At 43.8% G+C, this 25,406-nt stretch overlaps 1 protein-coding gene across 1 annotated transcript in view; it reads right to left on the bottom strand.

Moving 5' to 3' along the window:
• The window catches only part of BLM (BLM RecQ like helicase), a gene marked incomplete at its 5' end in the record, with an annotated part of 97,740 nt that overhangs the window by 34,701 nt on the left and 37,633 nt on the right, over positions 1-25,406 (bottom strand). Inside the window, 5 exons of the mRNA XM_082253460.1 lie at positions 2,398-2,593; positions 2,763-2,923; positions 4,066-4,172; positions 6,625-6,773; positions 6,883-6,981. Of these exons, the coding sequence (XP_082109586.1) occupies positions 2,398-2,593; positions 2,763-2,923; positions 4,066-4,172; positions 6,625-6,773; positions 6,883-6,981 (712 nt within the window). The remainder of the gene's footprint in view (positions 1-2,397; positions 2,594-2,762; positions 2,924-4,065; positions 4,173-6,624; positions 6,774-6,882; positions 6,982-25,406) is intronic.

Genomic DNA, 25,406 nt, shown 5'->3' with positions numbered 1-25,406 from the left:
GTTAGCAATTATCAGCCCGTTTGCAAAAGGGGGCGGACATACGCAAGACCCTTGTAATGCAAAAGATAAAACTTGCAGCGCCACAACATAAAACCACATTTTGAAAGGATAACTTCACCTTTAAAACAAATTAACTTTTTTTTACTGGTTAAAAAAATGTGCATTGATTTTTTTTATTGTCTTAGGAGTCTCTAAAGAATTGCACCCACGATCAGCAGATCATGGGTGCAATGTCAGGCTCCTGCAGACTCTCTGTACAGGCGGGCAGTACCTGAAGTCCAGGAAGATTAATGAAATACGAGAGCGCTTACTAGCTCCCCTCGCAGTTTATTGAGAACTACAAGCCATCTGCCACAATGGAAGATGGCACTTGGGAGTCCATTCATTTACAGAACAACCCGGCTGTGTGGGTAGAGCCCCGCAAGCCTATGCTGTATTTAAATTGTGACAGTGGGGGCAGGGAGAAGATCCCCACCCACTGTCACAATGGGGGAATCGGGTCAGAGTGCCAGCAATAGCTTTAGTAACATGTCACACCCTGAATATTGGTGTAACATGTTACTAAAGTGAACATAACCTTTAAATAAAACATTGAGAGAAAAAGAAAAAAAAAAGAAAAAAGAAAAAAAAAAAGAAGAAAAAAAGAAAAAAAAAGAAAAAAAGAACGAAAGAACAAAAAAAAAAAAAAAAGCAATAAAAAAAAAGAAAGCAAGAAAAAAAAAAGAAAGCAAGAAAAAAAAAAGAAAGCAAGAAAAAAAAGAAAGCAATAGGAGATAGACACACCTCCTCAGTCTGCTGGTTTCCAAATTCTTTAAATATACTGAAGAGATTTCAATGCAAAGAAAGTAAGCCCCGGTTCACATCAGTGCAATGTCAGACATCACATGTAATTCGGAGCGTACTGCTCTGAAAATCACGTGATGTCTGTGCAATGCAAAATCAGCCATACAAATTGCATGACTGAATTAGCATCGGATTCGGACACAACTCGCACAGGACCCTTTTTTGGGTCCGCAGCAGAATTGGATCACATGGTGGTTCACACCTATTCGAGCCGATACATGTCCGAACTGACAGTTCCCACTGCGTTAACTTTGTATTGACACCCCCAGTGATTTGCATATGGCATTGTGAACTGCCTGCGATTTGAATGCGATGCTGGAACCCGCAGTGGATTTGCAGGGTTCCCGCATCGCATACATGTGAACCGGCACTCAATCATATATGAGATCTTCACTCTCAGAGTCCCATCACCAAAATTAGTGACTTCAGGTATTTGTTTATATGCCCAGAGATTCTAATACAAGACCTTTCAAACCCAATACATATAGGATACTACAAGACCTAAAAATGCTGCACCTTTTTTCATAAAAAATGAATTAGGATTTTGCAATTGTTAAAAACAATGCTGCCTGTATACATAGACTATTATCATTCTGTATTAGGGATAGACCGATATGGTTTTTTCAGGGCAGATACTGATATTTTTGTCACAAAGTATCGGTATCGGCCGATATTTTGTACATTTAAAGTTCTGAAAAATAAAGACAATTTTTGACACAAATCTGGTACTGAACATGTGGGGTAGGACTTTTAGCTGTAATGTGCGGTCTTCCCTTCCCTCACTGCCTGCCAGGAGTCCCATGTGAACCTAGTTTAGTGTAATTAAAATCCTAGAATTTTTCCACTTTAGTTTTTTATATGATGTTCATTTTCTCCATCAACCCATCCCCCACGGTTATTGCCTTTCGTTTCACCTGACCCTCCCTTCTAGATTGTAAACTCTAACGAGCAGGGCCCTCTAGTTCCTCCTGTTTTGAACTGTATTGTCTTCCCTCATATTGAAAAGCGCTGCACAAACTGTCGGCGCTATATAAATCCTGTATAATAATAATGTCCATAATATTAATGTCCATAATATTAATGTCCAGTGTGTGTGTTTTTGTAATAGAATAGTGGGAAATACCTTCATTACATCGCTGCTCCGGTCTCTCGTCGCTAATCTCCCGCTCTGTTTTCTCCTCTCATAGCTGTCGGGAGGAGGATCTCAGCCCCAAGCGCCAGGTATAAGATTAGAATAGTGTGACTGCGGAAGCTAATCTCCAGCTCTGCTGTCCTTCTCTCCTCCCCCACTGACAGCTGGGGGTCATGGAAGGGGCGAGCGGCGACGTAACAAAGGTATTTCACACTATTACATTTTTTACAAAAACACACACTGGACATTATATAAAACACTAATCAAGTTGATGCTAGGATTTTACATACACTAATATCGGTAATATCGGCCAGCTCCGGCGCGGATACCGATACATCGGTAAAAGTGAATATGGGCCCTCTGATAATCTGCATTGCTGATAATCGGACGATCCCTATTCTGTATACAAAACAAAGACTTACTCTGTATCAGCCTTCGGATTCTGGTCACATCACTGTAGCTGTAGAAAAGCAGACAGTGGGACATTTCACCATCTCGACCGGCTCTGCCAGACTCTTGGTAATATCCCTCCACAGATTTGGGCAGGGTAGCATGAATGACGTATCTCACATCTGGCTTGTCGATGCCCATTCCGAATGCAATCGTAGCACAGATTACCTATACAATACAACACAGGAATAGATATCCAATTAATTTAAAGGAAATCAACTGACACTCGTTAACATGCATACATAGGAGCATAAACAAACAAGTTCAAGGAAAAAAACAAACCCACCATAGTAGAGGTAATTTTAAACAAAGATCGCTACCTATTAGTTATTCATACCTGGCAGCCATCCTGATTAATCCACTTATGCTGTACATGGTCTCTATTAGAGTCACTGAGCCCAGCATGGTAAGCCAGAGCTGCCAACCCTTCCCTCTGAAGAGTCTCAGCTGTAGTATCGCACTCGTGTCGTGACAGGCAGTAAATGATCCCAGACTCATCTGGAAGATAAAATGGTTCAGACTTATACAAACATTATTATATGTTCTGACTTTGGGCACAGCAACAAACAAATTACACACAGCTAATCATGATCAGAATCAGCGGTCCTCAACCCTGGCCTACAGGGCCCACTAACAGGCAAGATTTGCAAGATAACTGAAATACATCCCAGGTGATATCATTTGCTGCTTAGTGATTGCAGTACTCTAGTCTGCATCTACACAAGGTAATACCTAAAATCTGGCCTGTTAGTGGGCCCTGTAGGCCAGGGTTGAGGACCACTGAGCTAAAGCACCAGCCACCATCCCTGTTTGCTTATTTATTAAAAGGAGAAGTCCAGTCAAAAAGGAAATAAAGCTAAACCTGTCCTTTGCAAACATTTTAAAAAGATTCTATCTAACCCTGTAGAGCAAAAATCCCTGTATTTATCTTTTCCTCACCCGATCCAGTACGGTCTCCAGCAACAGAAGGTAAGTGCAGTAGAGGAACGACAACGGCTGTGACATGAATGGGAAGGGACGTCACCCATAGAGTTACTATGGGGCTTCCATTGTCCGTATATGCGTTTTTGCTTCGATTTTACCACTTTTGCGCTGCAGTTTTTAAAGAACCCAAAACACAGCAAAAAGCGCATTGTGGATGCATTTTTGCTGTAGTTTTACATTGCTTTCTATAGGAAGGTGCGTTTTTGGTGTGTTTTTTTTTTTCACCGCAACGAAAGCACACCGCCCCAGTGTGAACACATTCATTGGTTTTTAAAAGGGAAGCATTTTTCTTGAGCTTTTCAGGTGCAAAAGCACTTGAAACACATCCTTTGTGCCACATCTGTACTAGTAAGAGACGTTCATCTTTGTTAGATTAGTATGTCCTGCTACCAGCCTATCGCTCAAATAAAAAATAAAAAAAAATGAAAAAAAAGGACAGTTGAATGAGCACAAGCATTTCAGACATGCAAAAAGACATTGCACCGATGTGACACCCTGCTGACAAAGTCATTACAGCTGAATCTAAAAGCTATTTTTAAACTGCTAAAAAGTGTTAGGAAAAATCGTTTGTATGATAATTCCTTTAAATGTTACTGGAGGTTTTTTAATGTAGCTAGAGCCTTTAAAATAGGATTGTTCTGACACGTCACACTTACTGGGATGATGTTTCTTAATCCACTCCACACAGTCCTGGGCTACCTTTTTGGGTTTTTTCGGTAACACTTCGTACTTCAGGTTGCTTCTGTTAAAACTCATCGAAAATCTGTAATAAAATAAGGTCAGGTCAGTTGTTATAGTAATCAGCTTCAGCAGATCCAAATCATACAAAATGTTAAAGGATAAGTTGACCTCTCGGAACAGGTTACATATTCCACCCATTTTTAGAGTGGAACGGGTAACGGGTTCACAATGCTGCAGCCACTGCCTGATCCCCCCCAACCCCCCTCGGTGGTAGCAGTATGGGGATGAGTTCCCCATACCAGCTATCACTTTTTTAAATCAGCATGACCGTGCCATTCGTACAGCTGTGTGAGTGAATAAACTACAACCCCCGACACCCTTTGCAGCTGAGCGCTGTGGTAGTTCATTGATTCTTTCTGTCAGTGTATCTGCTTGCCTATATGGGATATACGGGTACACAGACAGATACTGAGAGATCTTCTGATCACTGGGGAAATTTTTTACAGACTCAAAAGAAATAATTGCACTTTTTTTGCCTGCAAAAAAAAATTTACTTTTTTTTTTTAAAGTGAACTTATCCCTTAATGGCTAAGTTCACCTTTGAAAAATGTTACATGTTCCACCCCTATTTATGGTGGCACTCACTGTTTCAATTCAAAAACAATTAAGGCGTGCGGGGCTCCTCCCACACGGTTACATCATTTATTCCCAGAGTTCTGTGAATGAATGAACTACAAGTACAGGTCAGCCGCTTGGCTTGTAGTTCCTCATGAACTGCAAGGGCGCTGTTGAGCATTCTAGTAGTTCATGGATTCTTCCATGCCATTCAGTACATATTTGTCCATATGGGAGGTACGGGCTGACAGCTGACTGACTGTCTGCAGGAGCCGGGCATTGCAATGGCACCTGCTTCACAGGCTCCAGTGTAAGGCCTCTTGTACATGATACATGAGCATCTACTTTTTCAGGGTTTTTTTTCTTTTTAATGCATTTGCATTTATTTACGCGCATTGTGGTGTATATGCTTTCGCGCATTTCTTGCGCAAAAACGTATTCTTGCTTTCTTGTGGAGTTAAATTATTTCGGATCCTGAAGAAGCCCCTACGTTTGTGCGAAACGCGTAGATACAGAATTACCCACATCTGCTGTAATTGATTGTGCCTAGTGAGACGCACCATTTGGAGAAATGTATTGATAAAAATGTTATCTGTTTTTAACATTTGGTATACCAATAAAATGTATTCCTTTTAATTTTGTATACTTGTTAATTTATGCCTGGCACTTTCAAATCCCTCCATTTTCCTACCCCTATTTCTCTTGAGGGAGAAAGAATGGTGGGTTTTTCTCTCCAAAATTCTTGCGTTCTTGTTCTGCACAATATGTAAATGGACATTGGTGCACATTTGTGCGTGCGAGGCCTAAATTGACCAAAAAAGCTGATTTTTCAATTTTTTTTTCTTTTTTTACTGAATAATGCGCAGCGCTTGTTCACGCACCTGGGTGCATAGGCACATTACAATTATCGGGCTGTATTTTAGCTCAGTTAAAAAAATAAATAAATAAAAAGATGTACTAAGTTTTTTCAAGCTGCAGTGTGCAAGAGGCCTAAAAAATAAATAAATAAAATAAATATTAAAAATACACATTTTTTTTTTACCTGTAACCAGATTTTTCACAAAAGGAGAACTTATCCTTAAGTGCCGGGTCACACTTGTGCGATGCGGGAAGGCTGCGAATTCGCAGCCTGTTCCCGCAAACGCACCCCTGGCAGTTCACACTGCCATATGCGATACGCAGGGGGTGTCAATGAAATGTTAACGACACCCCCAGTTTGATCGCATATCGCAGTGCGATCTGACAGTTCGCACAGGATCGGATCGCAAAAGTGCGAACCACTGTGCAATCCGATCCGGATGTGGCTGGAAAAAGGGTCATGTGCGGATACAGTGCGAATTCAGCCATACAAAGTGTATGGCTGAATTCGCATCCGCACCTCAGATCGCATGTAATGAAGGAGCAGTGCGCTCCGAATTACATGCGATCGGTGCACACGCTATAGTGTGAACCGGCACTTAGAGCTCTTTTACACAGGCCGTTCAGATCCGCCTGTCTTTTTTTTTTGCCGGTTCTTAACGGTCCCCCCATGCATCCCTATGGGGCATCGGATGTCAGCGGAGACATGTCCACTGACATCCGATCCGTCAAATCTGGACGGATGGAAACCCTATTTTCCATCCGTCCATTGGATCGTTCCCATACGATTTCCCCAATAGAGATGCATGGTGAACTGGCAGCTGTGTCTCCGCACACAGCGCCGAGACACAGCTGTCATCCTCCTGCTCAGCGGGGGATCGGCGGATCGATCCCCCGCTGAGATAAAACGGACTTGGTCCAACGGACGGAGTGTGTGAAAGGGGCCTTAAGCTTTTTTTCTTACAACTCTGTCTGCCTGCCTTCTAGCCTAAAGTTTGACTATATTATGTAGCATAAAATTCTGCCTATTAAAAGTCTATCTTCACTTCTACCAGACTTACATCTGAGGTTTTGTCATCTTCAGTTGATTTAGAATGTCCTTCTGGACACGGGGATTTGCAGTTGCTGTGAGCGCCATCATTGGTGCAGAAGGGAACTTTTGACGCAACACGTTGAGCCGCTTGTAGTCTGGGCGGAAATCGTGACCCCACTGAAAAAAAAAAGAAAAAAGAAAAAAGGGAGGAAATAAAAATAATTAAAAAAATATAGAAACTCATAAAGAGCTCTAGAGGTCAACACAGGACAAGATAAAAAATTACCTGACTGACACAGTGAGCCTCGTCAATGACGAAACGTGCTAACAATTTGCGCTCATAAAGGTTTTCCATAATGGTGATCAGCCTAGTACTTGCACAGACCTGTAGGACAGTTTAAAATATTACATTAAAAAAAGTGTAATCATATTGTCTACAAGCTACCAAATAACAGTGCAAGTTACTAACAAAAAAACGGATTGCAGCCATCACTGGCATGAGCTCCCACATGTCATTCCTGTCAGCTTATATATTGTAGGCAGACGTCACCGCTTCCGTTTCCCCAAGAGGAAGCCATGGTGGGCATGGTGAAGCGTAATGGGGCTGAGCTTGGTGAAGTCAGCACATACAGCAGGAAAGAAGCTTACTTGTAGGTGAAAACCATGCTGGCAACGTTCCTGAAGGGGCAATAGCATTTTAAAAAGGCAATTGTTCCAGTGCACTGGATTATGTGAGTAAATTTCCTCTGGATTTCTGTTTTAACCGCTTCCCGACCGACCGCCCTCCTGCCAAACTGACGTAGGTATACGTCGGGCGCGCACCTGCCTATAGGGGGCGAGCGCCCCCCACCGGCGGCACGCTCCCGTCCCCAATTGTCAGCAAGGAACCATGATGCACGGGGCAGGCGGCTCTGATTGCCACCTGACACCCACGATCGTTCCCCGCTGAGAGAGAAGGACGGTCAGCTGTTGAAAAAACACATCTGGCCGTTCTTCTCCCTGGAATGATCACAAAGCGCCTGTGATCCTTCTATATAGGAACACAGGTCTCTATGGTCATTTCACAAGCCCAACCCCCATACAGTTAGAAACACGCCCCTAGGTACACATTTAACCCCTTGATCACACAGTGTTAACCCCTTCCCTGCCAGTATCATTAGTACAGTGACAGTGCATATTTTTAGCACTGATTACTGTAGTAATGTCACTGGTCCCCCCCAAAAGTGTCAAAATGTCAGTCAGGGGTCACCCGCAATCTCGCAGTAATGAAAAAAAAAAAAAAAAAAAAAAAAAATCGCAGATCGCCGCCATTACTAGAAAAAAAAAAAAACACGAAAATGAGATAAATCTTTCCTGTAGTTTGCAGACGCAAGCACTTTTGCGCAAACCAATCAAAATACGCTTATTTCGATTTTTTTTTACCAAAAATATGTAGCAGAAAAACAAAATGGCCTAAAATGTTAAAAAATAGATTTTTACATTTTTTTTTTGGGAATGTCATAGCAGAATGTGAAAAATATATATATATTTTTTAAATTGTTGCTCTTTTTTTGTTTATAGCGCAAAAAATAAAAATCGCACAGGAGATCAAATACCACCAAAAGAAAGCTCTGTTTGTGGAAAAAAAAAAAGACATCGATTTAATTGAGGTACAGCGTCGCACGATTGTCCGTTAGATGAACGCAGTGCCAAATCGCAAAATATGGCCTGGTCATTAAGGGGGCAAATCCTTCCGGTCCAAAAGTGGTTAAATAAAGGTATATGGTGTTTTAAATACTGCTCAATGAGGGTTCTTATTTCTTTTGAGCACCAACTGGAAGTACTGGTAATTGCTTTATGGAGAGAGTGGAGAGCTCTGGTAAATTAACCCCTTCCCGCCGACCGCCTCTGGGCCCTTTAAGGGTTCTAAAAGTCAGGAGGCAAATATTCATGTCACGTGACTGCTGTGATTGGCTGTCACATGATTGGAAAGCTCCCGATCGCTAGTATGCATCGGGAGCTTTCCAGTAACTGCCGGCTACTGTACTTTACACAGGGCCGCATATATGTAAACATCCCCTGTAATAGAAATAAGGGATGACAGCTCCTCCTTATAGAGCGATCTGGGGGTCAATAAGACCCCAAACCTCTCCTCTACCTTTAAAAGCAAAATTCCAAAAAAAAAAAAAAGTTTTTTTTTTTTTTTTTTTTTTTTATAATGTTCTAATGTTTACTTCCCCACCGCAGACCGGAAGTGTCATTATGACATCACTTTGGTCTTCCAAGATTATAGAGGCGATCAGAGACAATCGGGTCTCTAGTAACCTCTATGGCCAGCCGCATGCCAATGTGCCCGATGGTGGAGAGTGATCGTAGACCTTTCTTGGGTCTTGGGCTGCTGCCTTTTTGGTACGGCCTTAAGGTAATTTCCACATGTAAGACTGAGAAGAAAGGAGGAGCGCCTGGTATCCAAAAGAATTGAGAGTTTGGAAATCGATTCAGGAATTTTTATTGTGAGTAGCAACAAGTACATTAAAGGGTAACTCCACTTTCGTGGGGGGAAAAAAATAATAATAACATACGACTTAAGTCATATTGTAATTGCTCTTGTAAAATATTTTTAAAAATTACATTTCCTTTTCAGCTCTGTAATTTTCTGTAAAATGCAATATGGCCGCCTGGAGGTGTTCTGTGTACACAGATGGTATACAGAGCGCCCCCTAGAAATGTTATTTCCTACTTGTGTGATTGGCTCATTGATTTTCCCAGAAGTCTGCACTAAGATAAAAGTCAGATTTTGGGCATCCCCTGCAACAAAAATTGTCATTTCCTGCTTGTGTAATTGGCACATTGATTTTCCCAGAAGCCTGCACTAAGGTACAAGTCAGATTTTGGGCATCCTCTGCCACAAAAATGTAATTTCCTGCTTGTGTGATTGGCACACTGATTTTCCCAGAAGCCTGCACTAAGATACAAGTCAGATTTTGGGCATCCTCTGCAACAAAAATGTAATTTCCTGCTTGTGTGATTGGCACATTGATTTTCCCAGAAGCCTGCACTAAGATACAAGTCAGATTTTGGGCATCCTCTGCCACAAAAAAATGGATTTTTGTAAAATCTTACCGTAAAATCCTTTTCTCTTAGCTCATTGACAGACGTAGTCCTCGGTGATACAGCACCTTCGGGTTATGTTGCCTCCACAGGAATAGGACTAGACAGGAAATAAAATGCTCTGGCCACACCCTAGGGGCAGTCCCCGAGGGTATATCCTCTCTCTCTCTGCCTCAGCAAATCAGTCATGTCATAAAAGCAGTCTTTAGAGAATTTAACCCAACCCAACTCAAAAAAACAGAGGGGCGGGTACTACGTCTGTCAATGAGCTAAGAGAAAAGGATTTTACGGTAAGATTTTACAAAAATCCATTTTTCTCCATCGCTCATTGACAGACGTAGTCCTCGGTGATACAGCACCTTCGGGAAGTCCCAGAGCAGTATCACAAATGAGGGGTGGGAAAATGGAAATCAAATCCAAATCTAGAAGGCCCAACCGGTGCCAACTAGAAGTTTACAATGCTCATCCTTAATGATGAGACTCAACAAAAAAATTTTCAAACAGAAAAAAACCCTCGAGGTAGACCACCGGTCTCCTCAAATTGCGGCCTGCAAAACCTTGCGGCCAAATGAGGCATCCGCCGATGCCATCACATCAATTTTATAAAATTTTGTAAAGGTATGTACCGACGACCAGGTGGCCGCTTTACATACCTGGACCACTGACGTCTGATGGCGAAAGGCCCAGGAAGTACTGAGCGCTCGAGTGAAGTGCGCCCTAACAGGGAACGGAGGATTCCGACCCTTAATAGAATAAGCCTGTACCACCGTCTGACTGATCCATGTAGATATGGTCGCGGCAGACACAGGCAACCCCCTTCAAGGGCTATCCGTGATCACAAAAAGTGAGTCCGTCTTACGAAAACCACTTTAGGAAGGAAGGATGGATTCAGAAGAAGAACCACCTTATCCCTATGAACCACCAGATCTGGGGAACGACAGGATAATGCGGCCAGTTCTGACACCCTGCGTAGAGAAGTAATGGCCACCAAGAAGGCCGCCTTCTGGGAATGTAAGCAAGGGAATCTCCCTAATATCTTCAAAGAGAAGTTTCTGAAGAACCGACCACACTAAATTAAGATACCAGGCGGTAAGGGTGCGCGCACTGGCGGAGCCAGATGTCGCACCCCCGGGATGAAATTCCGCACCAAGGAATGATTAGCCAAAGGTTTCTTGAAAGAAGATTGCTAACGCCGAAAACCTGACCCTTGATCGTGCTCAAGGATAGTTTCTGCTCAACCCCTTGCTGCAGACAGACCAAAATTCGGGTCACCGAATAGGTCTGTGGGGGAAATCCAATAGATTCACACCATGCAATATAAGACTTTCATGTGCTGGAAGTCGCTTTCCTTGCTTTAACTGGAGGTAGGAATAACTGAAGCTGACACTCCCTTGTCCTTCAGTACCTGGGTCTCAATGGCCAGGCCATTAAGCCAGCGACTGTAAAGCAAGATGGAAGATCGGTCCCTGAGACCGCAAATCCTCCCTGAGAGGAAGTCTCCAAGGAGCGTCCGCGACTAGCCTCGCCAAGTCGGCGTACCAGGCTTGACGAGGTCCATCCAGAATTTCCAGAATAACTGGAATTCCCTCCACCTCTATCCTGCGAAGAAGTTCCCGCAGCAACTTGAGAGGATGGAAGGCATGCCGTAGCTGATCGTGGCGCGAGCTACAAACCTCCGCACCTTCCTGTTAGGCCAAGGTGCCAACAGATCCACATCCGGGATGTCCCAATGAAGGGACAGCTAGTGAAAAACCTCTGGATGAAGAGGCCATATGCGATTGGATCCGAATCGGGCTGCTCTAGAGCTGCTCGATCCAGTAAATCAGACAAAATCTGATCGCTCTCAGTTCCGATACCCTTATTGGTAATCTGGATACTATCGGAAGAAATGACTTCCCCTGGTTGAGCATCGGAGACTTCCTGGTCCGCTCGCTCAACCGGATCCGATTGTCCAGGGAATCGGAATTCTGATTCCATTAAAAAAGAATCTCCTTCAGGAGAATTCGGGTATGAGACTGGGTATACGGTACTGCCTCTAAGAAGGCCACCATCAGTCCCAGCCAATTGACGGACAGCAACATCCGAATCGTTGACTGAACCTTCTGGAGTTTCCCAGCAAGGAGAAACTCTCTTGCCCAGGATGTATCCAACCTTAGGCCCAGATAGTTCAGTCTCCTGGTGGGAACCAGGGATGATCTTTGGGAAAGTGAAAAAAAACGCTGATGTCCTGCGATGATGGGGATATAAAGATAGGCATCCTATATGTCTATGGACGCCAGGAAATCTCTTTTATGCAGGGAGGCCACCACTGTACGGATGGACTCCATTTCTTCCCAAGTCCAGATTTGGACGCACCTTGCCCTCTTTCCTGGGCATTGTGAATAGGTTCGAATAGAACCCCTGAAACCGTTCAATGTTAGAAGGGCAGAATCGCACCGGTGGAAGTGATCGAAACTCGATCCTGTGTCCTCCAGAAACCGGTGAAGACATCCCCCCCACCCCAGAGATGGGTAGGGGCGCATCAGGCTATATTCTTCAGGCTTGGCTGAGCCGGACTCTTTGTTTACCCGACCAGCGCCCTTTGAAACCCCTCTAAAGGGGCTTTGGAGGGTTTCGCCTTATCGCCCGCCCTCGCGGAACAAACAACTCTATATGAGCAGAAAAGGAAGGTCCTCGTTAGTTACGAGGTCTTTTTTATCCTAACAGTCTGTGGCAAGACAGCAGGTGGTACCGTCTATCCTATAAAGAGGAATTCCTCAAACGGATAGCACCTAGCCATGCGTTTGGAAATAACAGGGATTCGTTTCAAAACGACCCCATTTGGGTAAAGGAAAATCCTTCGCCCTTTTGGTAGGCTAACAAGTACCAAAAAGGAATCGCAGTATCAGCTACCTCTGCCGGTGTAACCTCAAGACTAAAGGTTTCCCGGACGGACACAACTAGTGCATCCACCACTCTTGTGCTATGGCGGAGGCAGAAACGTTCTCCTCACTGCTGAGGAGACATTACCTGAGACAACAGCCCCATAAGAGGGACCTGCAGCTGCATTGACCAGTTCCGAATCCGTATCTGAAGTATCTGATAAACAATAGGGGTAGGCGGGGGTCGCTACTTGACCCCCGTCCCTGACAGGCCACCTCCCCCCGGGATACCAAAGACTCCAAAATTGCCGATAATGCATTAAAAACAAGTGGGGTACTGGAGGGTCTTGCGGCCACCTTGAGGGGATCAGCTGGGGATACCTATGCGGCAGGGTCAATGATTATACAAGACACTTGCCAGCGACAAAAAATGACAAAGTAAAAAAAAAAAAACTTTTTTTTTTTTTTTTTTTGTGTCCCCCAGTCGCAACAGCGCCCCTCAGTGTTACCTGCCTTTTTGGACCCCACAGAGAGAGAGACAGACCCCAAGGCTCATCCCTGATGCACAGAAGTTTTCATCAGCTTGCTCAGTGCTTGTCTTGTTACAGACAGGAAGTCTTTGGCCCTATTTCCTGGGTAAAAGAGGCGGCTCCGCCCCTTAACACGCCTGCCGGCTCCTCCCCCTGGCTCCATGAGGTGTTTGAGTCACCTCAAACATGGCCGCCCCCATGCTGGAGACACGAGGCTACACCAAAATGGCGGCCTCGTGCGATCTACCAGACAATGGCGGCGGCCTGCACAGAATAGCGGCATGTCTGCAGAAGGATCTCGGCCTCACAACCCTTCACCCTCATGGTGGTCAGCGTGGTCGGAGGTACCGGACCCTAGCGGGCCGTATGCGGTCCGCTGCTTAGCTGGAGGAATGATCTGGAATGCAGTATACATGTATAGACATCGCCCTGTGGCTACTGACAGGTAGGATACCTTATACTATCACAGTAAAGTTCTAGTACTGCCACTGACTACAATCATTTACACATCTTTACAATTAGATTGTCAGCTCCCAAACCAAGCCTCCTGGCTTCTTGTACACAAAAATCACACTCAATTAGGGGGATCTGTGACATGTTATAGGATAGAGGGGAACCCATCCTTACCATTACAGAGAGGGGCCCGCGTTCACCACAAGACCCGTCAGGGGGAAAGGGGGAACATACTACTCACCATACCGGAACCAGGCGGGCGCCAACTCCTGACAGTACCCCTCTCCACCGAGGTAGGAGGGCTGTCGACCAATACGGGCGCCGTGACTCATGGTCTTTGGCGTTTCAGCGAGACGTTTAACTCGCAGGGTCAGTCCCCGTCCAGTGGGACTATGTCGCGGCCGACCCAGCGCGGAGCTATGGCCTGCACGCGCTCGTAGGCTGAACTGGGGTGACCACTGGATCTCAACATCCCGCCCGTCGCCCAGTTCAGCTTTCTTGCTTGAAGATCTCACAGGAACACTGGAGAAAAAAAGCGGTCTAAAAAATCTTTTCTAAAAAAAAAATCCTGCCAGGACCGAAGATCCCAGCAAGGTATCTAGGTCCTTACTCCTGACTAGACAGAAAAAAACTGATTTGCTGAGGCAGAGAGAGAGAGGATATACCCTCTGGGACTGCCCCTAGGGTGTGGCCAGAGCATTTTATTTCCTGTCTAGTCCTACTCCTGTGGAGGCAACATAACCCGAAGGTGCTGTATCACCGAGGACTACGTCTGTCAATGAGCGATAGAGAAATGTAATTTCCTGCTTGTGTGATTGGCACATTGATTTTCCCAGAAGTCTGCACTAAGATACAAGTCAGATTTTGGGCATCCTCTGCAACAAAAATGTCAATTTTGGTGAGATAATCCCATAGGAAATTATGTCTAAAGGGATGCAGACCCAGCAGATTTCCTCATTAGAGCCCTGAAGGTCCAGCAGCTGATTGATAAATATGAAACCACTCCCATTAGATTCACTTTCCACATGGACACAGAAACAGTGGTTTCTTCAGAATAACAAAAAGGTAGGAATCTGCAAGAAAGTTTATTACAATCACTGCAATATACATCGATCAACCAGAGGGGGGGGGGAGGGTTATTTTTCTGAACAAAAGTGGAGTTACCCTTTAAGCCAATGTTATTTGGGAATAGGGCTATCAAACAGAAAAACCATATATATGTGCACAGTATCTCACAAAAGTAAGTACACTCCTCACATTTTTGTAAATATTTTTTTTTTTATTTAAAATTTTTTTTTTTTTTTTTTTATTGAAAAAAAAAAGAAGGATTTTCCAGCAAGAAAAACAAAGAAATAGAAGAAAGATGAAAAAATTTTTTTTGAAAAATTCAAAAGATTCCAAACAAAACACTAAATACAAAATATGGCCATATTAGCATAACATGGTAAAGTGTGTATTTTGTAAATATTGTATTCTATCTTTTCATGTGACAACACTGAAGAAATGAGACTTTGCTACAATGTAAAGTAGTGAGTGTACAGCTTGTATAACAGTGTAAATTTACTGTCCCCTCAAAATAACTCAACACACAGCCATTAATGTCTAAACCGCTGGCAACAAAAGTGAGTACACCCCTAAGTGACAATGTCCAAATTAGGCCCAATTAGCCATTTTCCCTCCCCGGTGTCATGTGACTCGTTAGTGTTACAAGGTCTCAGGTGGGAATGGGGAGCAGGTGTGTTACATTTGCCGTTATCGCTCTCACTCAACATGGCCCCTCATGGCAAAGAACTCTGAGGATCTGAAAAAAAGAATTGTTGCGCTACATAAAGATGGCCTAGGCTATAAGAAGATTGCCAAGACCCTGAAACTGAGCTGCAGCACGGTGACCAAGATCATACAGCGGTTTACAGGACAGGTTCCACTCAGAACAGGCCTCACCATGGTCGACCAAAGAAGTTGTGTGCACGTGCTCAGCGTCATATCCAGAGGTTGTCTTTGGGAAATGGATGTATGAGTGCTGCCAGCATTGCTGCAGAGGTGGAAGGGGTGAGGGGTCAGCCTGTCAGTGCTCAGACCATACGCCGCACACTGCATCAAATTGGTCTGCATGGCTGTCATCCCAGAAGGAAGCCTCTTCTAAAGATGATGCATAAGAAAGTCCGCAAACAGTTTGCTGACATACATGGAATTTAAAAGGATTTAATTTTCTTGAGCTTTTCTTGCACTAAAGGTCTAGATCAGGCATGTCCAACCTGCGGCCCGAGGGCCACAGGCAATACGGCCCACTGCCCCCTGACATTTTTTTTTTGCTGGGGAGGAAGGAAGTTGGGTCCGGGGCACGGCCACAGCAGCTTCCAACCAATGGTAAGTAGAGGCTGCCTCGGAGGGGAGGGGGGGCAGGAGGCTAGCATGTGCGGTGTTTTTAACTGCTACTACCATGACCACTTCAAATCACTGAAGTGGTCATGGTGGTTAGAGAGTTCCTTTAATATCTCTCAGAAGAAGTAAACCTCTGTATACTGATTCCATTTCATTTGATCATCCTCTAGTTGTGTTAAATTAGTGCAGGGGGTGTATATATTTTATATGCGGCCCGAGAAAATTTCTCTACACTCAATGTGGCCCAGAGAAGCCAAAAGGTTGGACAACCATTGTCTAGATCATTGCCGACAATAAATTCATATTCATTTAAAGTGATTGTTATTAACCACTTAAGCCCCGGAGGATTTGGCTGCTAAAGGTCCAGACCCCTTTTTTCAACTTGGCACTTCGTGACTTTAACTGATAATTGCGCGGTCATGCAATGCAGTACCTAAACGAAATTTACGTCCTTTTTTTCCCACAAACAGAGCTTTCTTTTGGTGGTATTTGATCACCTCTGCGCTTTTTATTTTTTGCGATATTAATAAAAAAAGCGAAAATTTTGCAAAAAAATGACATTTTCAACTTTGTCTTTTAAAAAATATCCAATATACTCAATTTATGTCATTTTTTTTGGCCAAAATATATTTAGCTACATGTCTTTGACAAAAAAAAAATCAATGAGCGTATTTTTATTGGTTTGCGCAAAAGTTATAGCGTCTACAAACTATGGTGTAAATACTGAAATTTACGAAGCTTTAATTTCTGACTGCCTATCTCATTTCATGAAGTGCTAAAATGGCGGGGCAGTACAAAACCCCCCCAAACTACCACTTTTTGGAAAGTAGACATCCTAAGGAATGTTCTGAGGGGCATGTTGAGCTCATTGAATATTTCATTTTTTTGTCACAGGTGTTTGAAAAATGACAAAAATAATTTTTTTTTTTTTTTTTACACAAAGTTGTCATTGAAATGATATATTGCTCACACATGCCATGGGTATATGTGTAATTACACCCCAAAATATATTCTGCTGCTTCTCCTGAGTACAGGGATACCACATATGTGAGACTTTTTGGGAGCGTAGCTGTGTACGGGAGCCGGAAAACAAATCACCACCATCAGAATTTCAAAGGGCGTACATTTTTCATTGCATTTTCTCACTACCTATAACGGTTTTGGAGGCCCTGAAATGTCAAGATACCACAAAACCCCCCCAAATGACCCCATTTTGGAAAGTAGACACCCCAAGCTGTTTGCTGAGAGGCATGGTGAGTCCATGGAATATTTTATATTTTGCCACAAGTTTCGGGAAAATTACAATTTTTTTTTTTAATACAACGTTGTCACTAAAAGATAAATTTCTCACACATGCCATGGGTATATGTGGAATGACACCCCAAAATACATTCTGCCACTTCTCCTGAGTATGGGGATGCCCCATGTGTGAGACTTTTTGGGAGCCTAGCTGTGTACAGGACCGCGAAAACCAATCAACACTCTCAGGTTTTCTAATGGCGTAAATTGTTCATGTCACCTCTGCACTACCTGTCGCAGTTTCGGAGGCCCTAAAATTCCAAAATAGCACAAAACCCCCCCAAATGACCCCATTTTGCAAAGTAGACACCCCAAGCTATTTGCTGAGAGGCATGGTGAGTCCATGGAATATTTTATATTTTGCCACAAGTTCCGGGAAATATATATATATATATATATATATTTTTTTTTTTTTTACACAAAGTTGTCAGTAAATGATATATTGCTCACACATGCCATGGGTATATGTGAAATGACACCCCAAAATACATTCTGCTGCTTCTCCTGAGTACAAGGATACCCCATGTGTAAGACTTTTTTGCAGTCTAGCCGCGTACAGGACCCGGAAAACCAATCTGCACCTTCTGGCTTTCTAAGGGCGTAAATTGTTGATCTCACTCCTTACTACCTATCACACTTTTGAAGTCCATAAAAGGCCAAGATGGCACAAAACCCCCCCAAATGACCCCATTTTGCAAAGTAGACACTCCAATCTATTTGCTGAGAGGCATGGTGAGTATTTTGCAGCTCTCATTTTTTTTGGAAAATGAAGAAAAAACAGGAAAATGCATTTTTTTTCCTCTTTTTTCAATTTCCAAAACTTTGTGACAAAAAGTGAGATCTGCAAAACACTCAACATGCCTCTCTGCAAATAGCTCAGGGTGTCTACTTTCCAAAATGGGGTCATTTGGGGGGGTTTTGTGCTATCTTGGAATTTTAGGGCCTCCGAAACTGTGATAGGTAGTCAGGAGTGAAATCAACAATTTACGCCCTTGGAAAGCCTGAAAGTGGAGGTTGGTTTTCGGGGTCCTGTACTCGGCTAGACTGCAAAAAAGTCTCACACATGGGGTATCCCTGTACTCAGGAGAAGCAGCAGAATGTATATTGGGGTGTCATTTCACATATACCCGTGGCATGTGTGAGCAATATATCATTTACTGACAGCTTTGTGTAAAAAAAAAAAAAAAATATATATATATATATATTTCCCGGAACTTGTGGTAAAATATAAAATATTCCATGGACTCACCATGCCTCTCAGCAAACAGCTTGGGGTGTCTACTTTCCAAAATGGGGTCATTTGGGGGGGTTTTGTGCTATCTTAGAATTTTAGGGCCTCCGAAACTGTGATAGGTAGTCAGGAGTGAAATCAACAATTTACGCCCTTGGAAAGCCTGAAAGTGGAGGTTGGATTTCGGGGTCCTGTACTCGGCTAGACTGCAAAAAAGTCTCACACATGGGGTATCCCTGTACTCAGGAGAAGCAGCAGAATGTATTTTGGGGTGTCATTTCACATATACCCGTGGCATGTGTGAGCAATATATCATTTACTGACAGCTTTGTGTAAAAAAAAAAAAAAATATATATATATATATATATTTCCCGGAACTTGTGGTAAAATATAAAATATTCCATGGACTCACCATGCCTCTCAGCAAACAGCTTGGGGTGTCTACTTTCCAAAATGGGGTCATTTGGGGGGGTTTTGTGCTATCTTAGAATTTTAGGGCCTCCGAAACTGTGATAGGTAGTCAGGAGTGAAATCAACAATTTACGCCCTTGGAAAGCCTGAAAGTGGAGGTTGGATTTCGGGGTCCTGTACTCGGCTAGACTGCAAAAAAGTCTCACACATGGGGTATCCCTGTACTCAGGAGAAGCAGCAGAATGTATATTGGGGTGTCATTTCACATATACCCATGGCATGTGTGAGCAATATATCATTTACTGACAGCTTTTTGTAAAAAAAAAAAAAAAAATATATATATATATATATATATATATATTTCCCGGAACTTGTGGCAAAATATAAAATATTCCATGAACTCACCATGCCTCTCAGCAAACAGCTTGGGGTGTCTACTTTCCAAAATGGGGTCATTTGGGGGGGTTTTGTGCTATCTTGGAATTTTAGGGCCTCCGAAACTGTGATAGGTAGTCAGGAGTGAAATCAACAATTTACGCCTTTGGAAAGCCTGAAAGTGGGGACTGGTTTTCGGGGACCTGTACTCGGCTAGACTGCAAAAAAGTTTCACACATGGGGTATCCCTGTACTCAGGATAAGCAGCAGAATGTATTTTGGGGTGTCATTTCACATATACACATGGCATGTGTGAGCAATATATCATTTAGTGACAACTTTCTGTAAAAAAACAACAAAAAAAAAAGAAATAATAATTTTCCCGACACTTGTAGCAAAATATAAAATATTCCATGGACTCACCATGCCTCTCAGCAAATAGCTTTGGGTGTCTACTTTTCAAAAAGGGGTCATTTGGGGGGTGTTTGAACAGTCCCGGCATTTTACGCTCAATCTTAGCCACACATCACCCACTCTTCTAACCACTTGAAAACCAAGCCTTTTCTGTGCCTTTTTGTTTACATGAAAAAATATTTTTTTTTTACTAGAAAATTACTTTGAACCCCCAAACATTATATATTTCTTTAAAGCAGAGGCCCTATAGAATAAAATGGTGGATGTTGCAATTTTTTTTGTCACACGGTATTTGCGCACAGATTTTCCAAACGCAATTTTTGCGAAAAAAATACATTTTTTTTTAAATTTATTGCACAAATACACTATATAATTCCAATTTGTTTGGTAAAATTTAAAAGATGATCTTATGCCGAGTTCATAGACACCTGACATGACATGCTTTAAAAATTGCGCACACCTGCGCAGCGGCAAAAACGTACGTACATTTTTAAAAACCTTTAAAAGTCTCTACAGGTTACCACTTTAGACTTACAGAGGAGGTCTACTGCAAGAATTACTGCACTCGATCTGGCGATCGCGGCGATACCTCACATGCATGCTGAAATTGCGGTTTACATATGACACTAGACCAACGCGTGCGTGTGCCATTGCGCGCAAGCACGGGGGAAAGGGGGCGGAGCTCGATTTTTTTTTTTTTTTTTTTTTTGCTCTTTTATGTTATTTTGACACCTTTCCTTTAATTTTTTTTTTTTTAAATCATTTTTATTGCTATCACAGTGAATTTAGATATCCCCTATGATAGCAATCGGTAGTGACAGGTACTCTTTTTTTTAAAAATTGGGGTCTTTTATACTCTAGATCTCTCCTCTGACCTTAATGCTTCTGACCACGCCAAAATTGGTGTGATAAAATACTTTCCCAATTTCCCAATGGCCCTGTTTATTTCTGGCGAAAAAGAAGTCATGAAATGCTCGTAGCCTCCGGCATCTTAGGCCATAGAGATGATTGGAGCCATTCTAATCTTCAATTAGCTCTATGGTTAGATAACTGAACCACCGGCTGCACTCTCGGGTTAACCGGTGGGACAGGAGAGCCCGAGAAAAACCACGGAAGGCTGCGGAAGGCGGCGGTGGGGGGGGGGAGGCCCCTCCCACTGCATGTAAAAGCAGTCTAGCGGCCAATTACCTGCTAGGATTGCTTTTACATGTAAGCCGACCGCTGGCTGTAAAAAACGATACCAAGATGATGCCTAAATCTGCAGGCATCATCCTGGTATAACCACTCAAAGTCCAGCAACGTACCAGTACATTGCTAGTCCTTGTTTGGCATATAGGTTTTTTTTTTTTTTCATGCAGCCTGTGGGCTGAACGGAAAAAAAGAGAACCTATCAGAAATCAGCACAAGAATAATGCGTAGTATTACTCATCATTAACCGCCCAAACAACCACCCACTGAATTTAATGATGGGTATACACGGCACTATCCACGTATACCAAAATAGGATTTTAACTGCAGTGCTGAAATCAGAAAATCACCACAGCTGCTATCAGCAAAGGTATCCATATATGCTGAGCGCAAACGCTGTTTGTGTCAGAATATATAAAATCAATGCGTGGTAGCCGACGAGGGACCTGCAAGAGAAACAGGTCACAAAAGAATGAAAAAACAAAGTACATTAAAAAAAGTACATTAGGAAGAGTAGGACATATAAAATGACTGACAACAACAAAAGTTTTTGGATTCTCATCATTAACCGCCCAAACAACCACCCACTGAATTTAATGATGGGTATACACGGCGCTATCCACGTATACCAAAATAGGATTTTAACTGCAGTGCTGAAATCAGAAAATCACCACAGCTGCTATCAGCAAAGGTATCCATATATGCTGAGCGCAAACACTGTTTGTGTCAGAATATATAAAATCAATGCGTGGTAGCCGACAAGTACCTGCAAGAGAAACAGGTCACAAAAGAATGAAAAAACAAAGTACATTAAAAAAAAGTACATTAGGAAGAGTAGGACATATAAAATGACTGACAACAACAAAAGTTTTTGGATTCTCATCATTAACCGCCCAAACAGCCACCCACTGAATTTAATGATGGGTATACACGGCGCTATCCACGTATACCAAAATAGGATTTTAACTGCAGTGCTGAAATCAGAAAATCACCACAGCTGCTATCAGCAAAGGTATCCATATATGCTGAGCGCAAACACTGTTTGTGTCAGAATATATAAAATCAATGCGTGGTAGCCGACGAGTACCTGCAGGAGAAACAGGTCACAAAAGAATGAAAAAACAAACAAAGGACATTTAAATGTACAGTAAGAAGAGTAGAAGGACATATAAAATGACTGACACAACAACAGTTTTTGGATCCTTTTATTTTTCTTTCTAACTGTTTCTTCATGTCTTGATTTGGGAGGGACTGCGATCTTCTGCGATCTTCTCTTCCAGCTTGGGTCTCTCAAAATGTCGATGGACATCCAACATCCTTCGAGACCCTGTGTTTGTGTGCCCTACACTGTGTCGTGCTGTACCCTACACTAAAACTCCACTAGTGTATGGTAGCGCTCAAAACATTCCCCGATGCAGAGACCAGGTTGGTCAGGACATTTGGGACAATAATAACGGGTGTCACGCCTAAATCCGCGCCTGCTACAGACACGACATCTTCTTTGGGGCCATCTTTGGGTAGGGGTACTCGGGAGGGCATAAGGAAAATGCCTCTCATGCAGCCGGCTCACTGCATCTGGAAGGGGAAGTTGGGCAGGCATGCCTCCTGGGTACAGGTAGGCAAGGATGATCTCTTCCTGGAATTCCCGGAAAGATCCAGTTCGTCCTGACGCCTTGTATAGGACAAAGGCGTTCAGCATCGCCAATTGGAATAAATAAACAGACACTTTTTTGTACCAGCGTCTGGCTTTACGGGCAACTAAATACGGCGCCAAAATCTGGTCGTTAAGGTCCACCCCTCCCATGTTAAGGTTATATTCGTGGACACAGAGGGGTTTCTCCACAACGCCAGTTGCCGTAGTGATTTGGATTGTCGTGTCTGCGTGAAGGGAGGACAGAACATAAACATCCCGTGTATCCTTCCACTTCACCGCAAGCAATTTGTCCGTTTTCAAGCAGGCTCTCGCCCCCCGACTAAGACGGGAATCTACAAGCCGTTGGGGGAAGCCCCGGCGATTATGTCGCACGGTGCCACATGCGCCAATTTGTAATTCGAGCAGGTGACTAAATAGTGGCACGCTTGTATAAAAGTTGTCCACGTACAAATGGTACCCCTTTCCGGATAAGGGTGACACCAAGTCCCAAACGATCTTACCGCTGCTCCCTATGTAGTCTGGGCAGTTGGGGGGCTCCACACAGCTATCTTTTCCCTCATAGACCCGGAAACTAACTGTATAGCCTGTGGCCCTGTCACACAATTTATACAGTTTGACCCCGTATCTGGCACGCTTGCTGGGGAGGTACTGTTTCATAGCAAGGCGGCCAGTAAATTTAATCAGGGACTCGTCAACGCAGACAACTTGTTCGGGGGTAAACAAGGCTGCAAACCGCTGATTGAAGTGGTCTATGAGGGGCCGAATTTTGTGGAGCCGATCGTATGCAGGGTCTCCCCGAGGACGACAGATTTCATTGTCGCTGAAATGCATAAATCGCAGAATTTGCTCATATCTCGCCCTGGACATGGAGGCAGAGTACATGCGCATATGGTGAAGTGGGCTAGTGGACCAATATAGCCGCAATTCACTCTGTTTAGTTATGCCCATGTGGAGGGAAAGGCCCAGAAAGATCTTAAATTCGGAAACCGTTAAAGGTTTCCAGCCGAATTGTCTGGCAAGGGGCGAATTTGGGTTGGCGGCGATAAATTGTTGAGCATATAAATTTGATTGATCCACAATAGATCTGAAAAGATCTTCCGTGAAGAACAGCTCATAAAAGTTCAGGGGCGTAAAACCAGCTGTCTCCACGTGGATTCCAGGTTGGGCGGTGAATGGGGGAAGTACTGGCGCTGTAGTATCAGTGGGTTGCCAATTAGGAAATGCCAGCGCATCAGGGAGGGCACTATGGGCTCTACGGGCCTGTCTTCGAATACGCGGTGGCTGCGGGCCACTACTTGTGCTAGCCACCGCACCAGCTTCAACTGCACTTAGGGGACTCGCCACGTCACCAGGTCTTACTGCAGTGCTGGTTGTACTAGGTCCAGGGTGTACTAGGCCGCTGGCGCTTGCCAGGTCGCCAGAAGGATGAGCGGCACTAGTACCCACACTCTGCTCCATACGAGCACCCTGCGATTCCTGCATCTCAACAACACCAGAATGGGGTCGGGTACGCCTGGGTCTAACAGGGACCCATCTGTCGTCGGAGCTATCTGTCAGGGAGCCGCTGCTGTCATTTGGTTCGTATACTGACCCTGATTCTGCCGGTGAGGCTTCCCCATCGCTCTCACCTGACATGGTCATCATACTGTAAATAGCTTCATCACTGTACGAACGTTTAGACATTTTGGTAACTAAATTTACCCGTACAGTGATGCGACTCACAGGTAATAAAAGCACCTGGTTGTCGAAGACTATTTCAAGCGCTACCAAAAAAACTGCTAATGCTAGCAGGGATCAGGCCTGACTCTGCTAACACAGCGGTTTTGTGTCTTGTGTTTTTTTGTAAGTGACAGTAATCTGTTGATTACTACACTTACCTGGGTGAAAGGGTTAAACGCAGGTGCTGGCAGGAATCAGTGCTGATCGTGCAAACACTGCGTTTTGGGAACCCTAAACTATGGGGGCGCTAGTATAGCTCTGATCAGATCAGATATTGATCTGTTCAAACACTATACTAGAAATGGAAGTGTAGGTGCGTGCGTGTGTGCGTGCGTGCGTGTGTGGCAATCAAGGGGTTACTTCTAAACTATGCGCTGGGGATCTGGGGGGGGTGGCGGGGACCCTAAACCTCCTTTGGGAAAGAAACTAGCTAGCTAGCACAACCTCAAGTCACAATGACACCAATACAAAATACAGTAAAAACAGTATATTATGTGTGTATTAGTGCTAATGTGACAGAGGGTGTAGGGGTTAACGGGATGTGATCAGGGGGGGATCAGGGGTTTAAATCTTTATTGGAAGGGGCTGGCGGGTATCCTAAGGATAAAAGGAACGGTGGCAAGCGCTAAACCTGGTCACAAGTCACACTTATACAGGTATATAGAAAATGCTATATACTGTATACAGTGTGCGTTGTGGCAGGGGGTGTAGGGGTGATCAGGGGGGGATCAGGGGATTAAATCTTTATTGGGCGGGTGGGGGGGACCCTAAACCTGCTTGGGACACAAACTTAGTCGCCTGCGCTAATTCTGATCACAATCACACTAATACAAAAATACAAAAACACAGTATATTACGTTTGTATTAGTGCTGATGTGACAGAGGGTGTAGGGGTTAACTAGCGGTGATCAGGAGGGGATCAGGGGGGATCAGGGGCTCAAATCTTTATTAGGGGGGGGTGGCGGGTAATTCAAGTGGAAAAAGGGGGGTCGCAAGCGCTAGACCTGACCACAAATCACACTTATACGGGTATATAGCAAAATGCTATATACTGTATACGGTGTGTGTTATGGCAGGGGGTGTAGGGGTGATCAGGGGGGGGTCAGGGGCTTAAATCTTTATTGGGCGGGTGGCGGGGACCCTAAACCTTCTTGGGACAGAAACTTAGTCGCCTGCGCTAATTCTGATCACAATGACACTAAT

This window comes from Pelophylax lessonae (genome assembly GCF_965119305.1).
Source record: "Pelophylax lessonae genome assembly, chromosome: 4".
Classification (NCBI taxonomy): Eukaryota; Metazoa; Chordata; class Amphibia; order Anura; family Ranidae; genus Pelophylax; species Pelophylax lessonae.
Note: the sequence above shows the minus strand (reverse complement) of the source record. Positions and strands in the feature narration are given on the sequence as shown.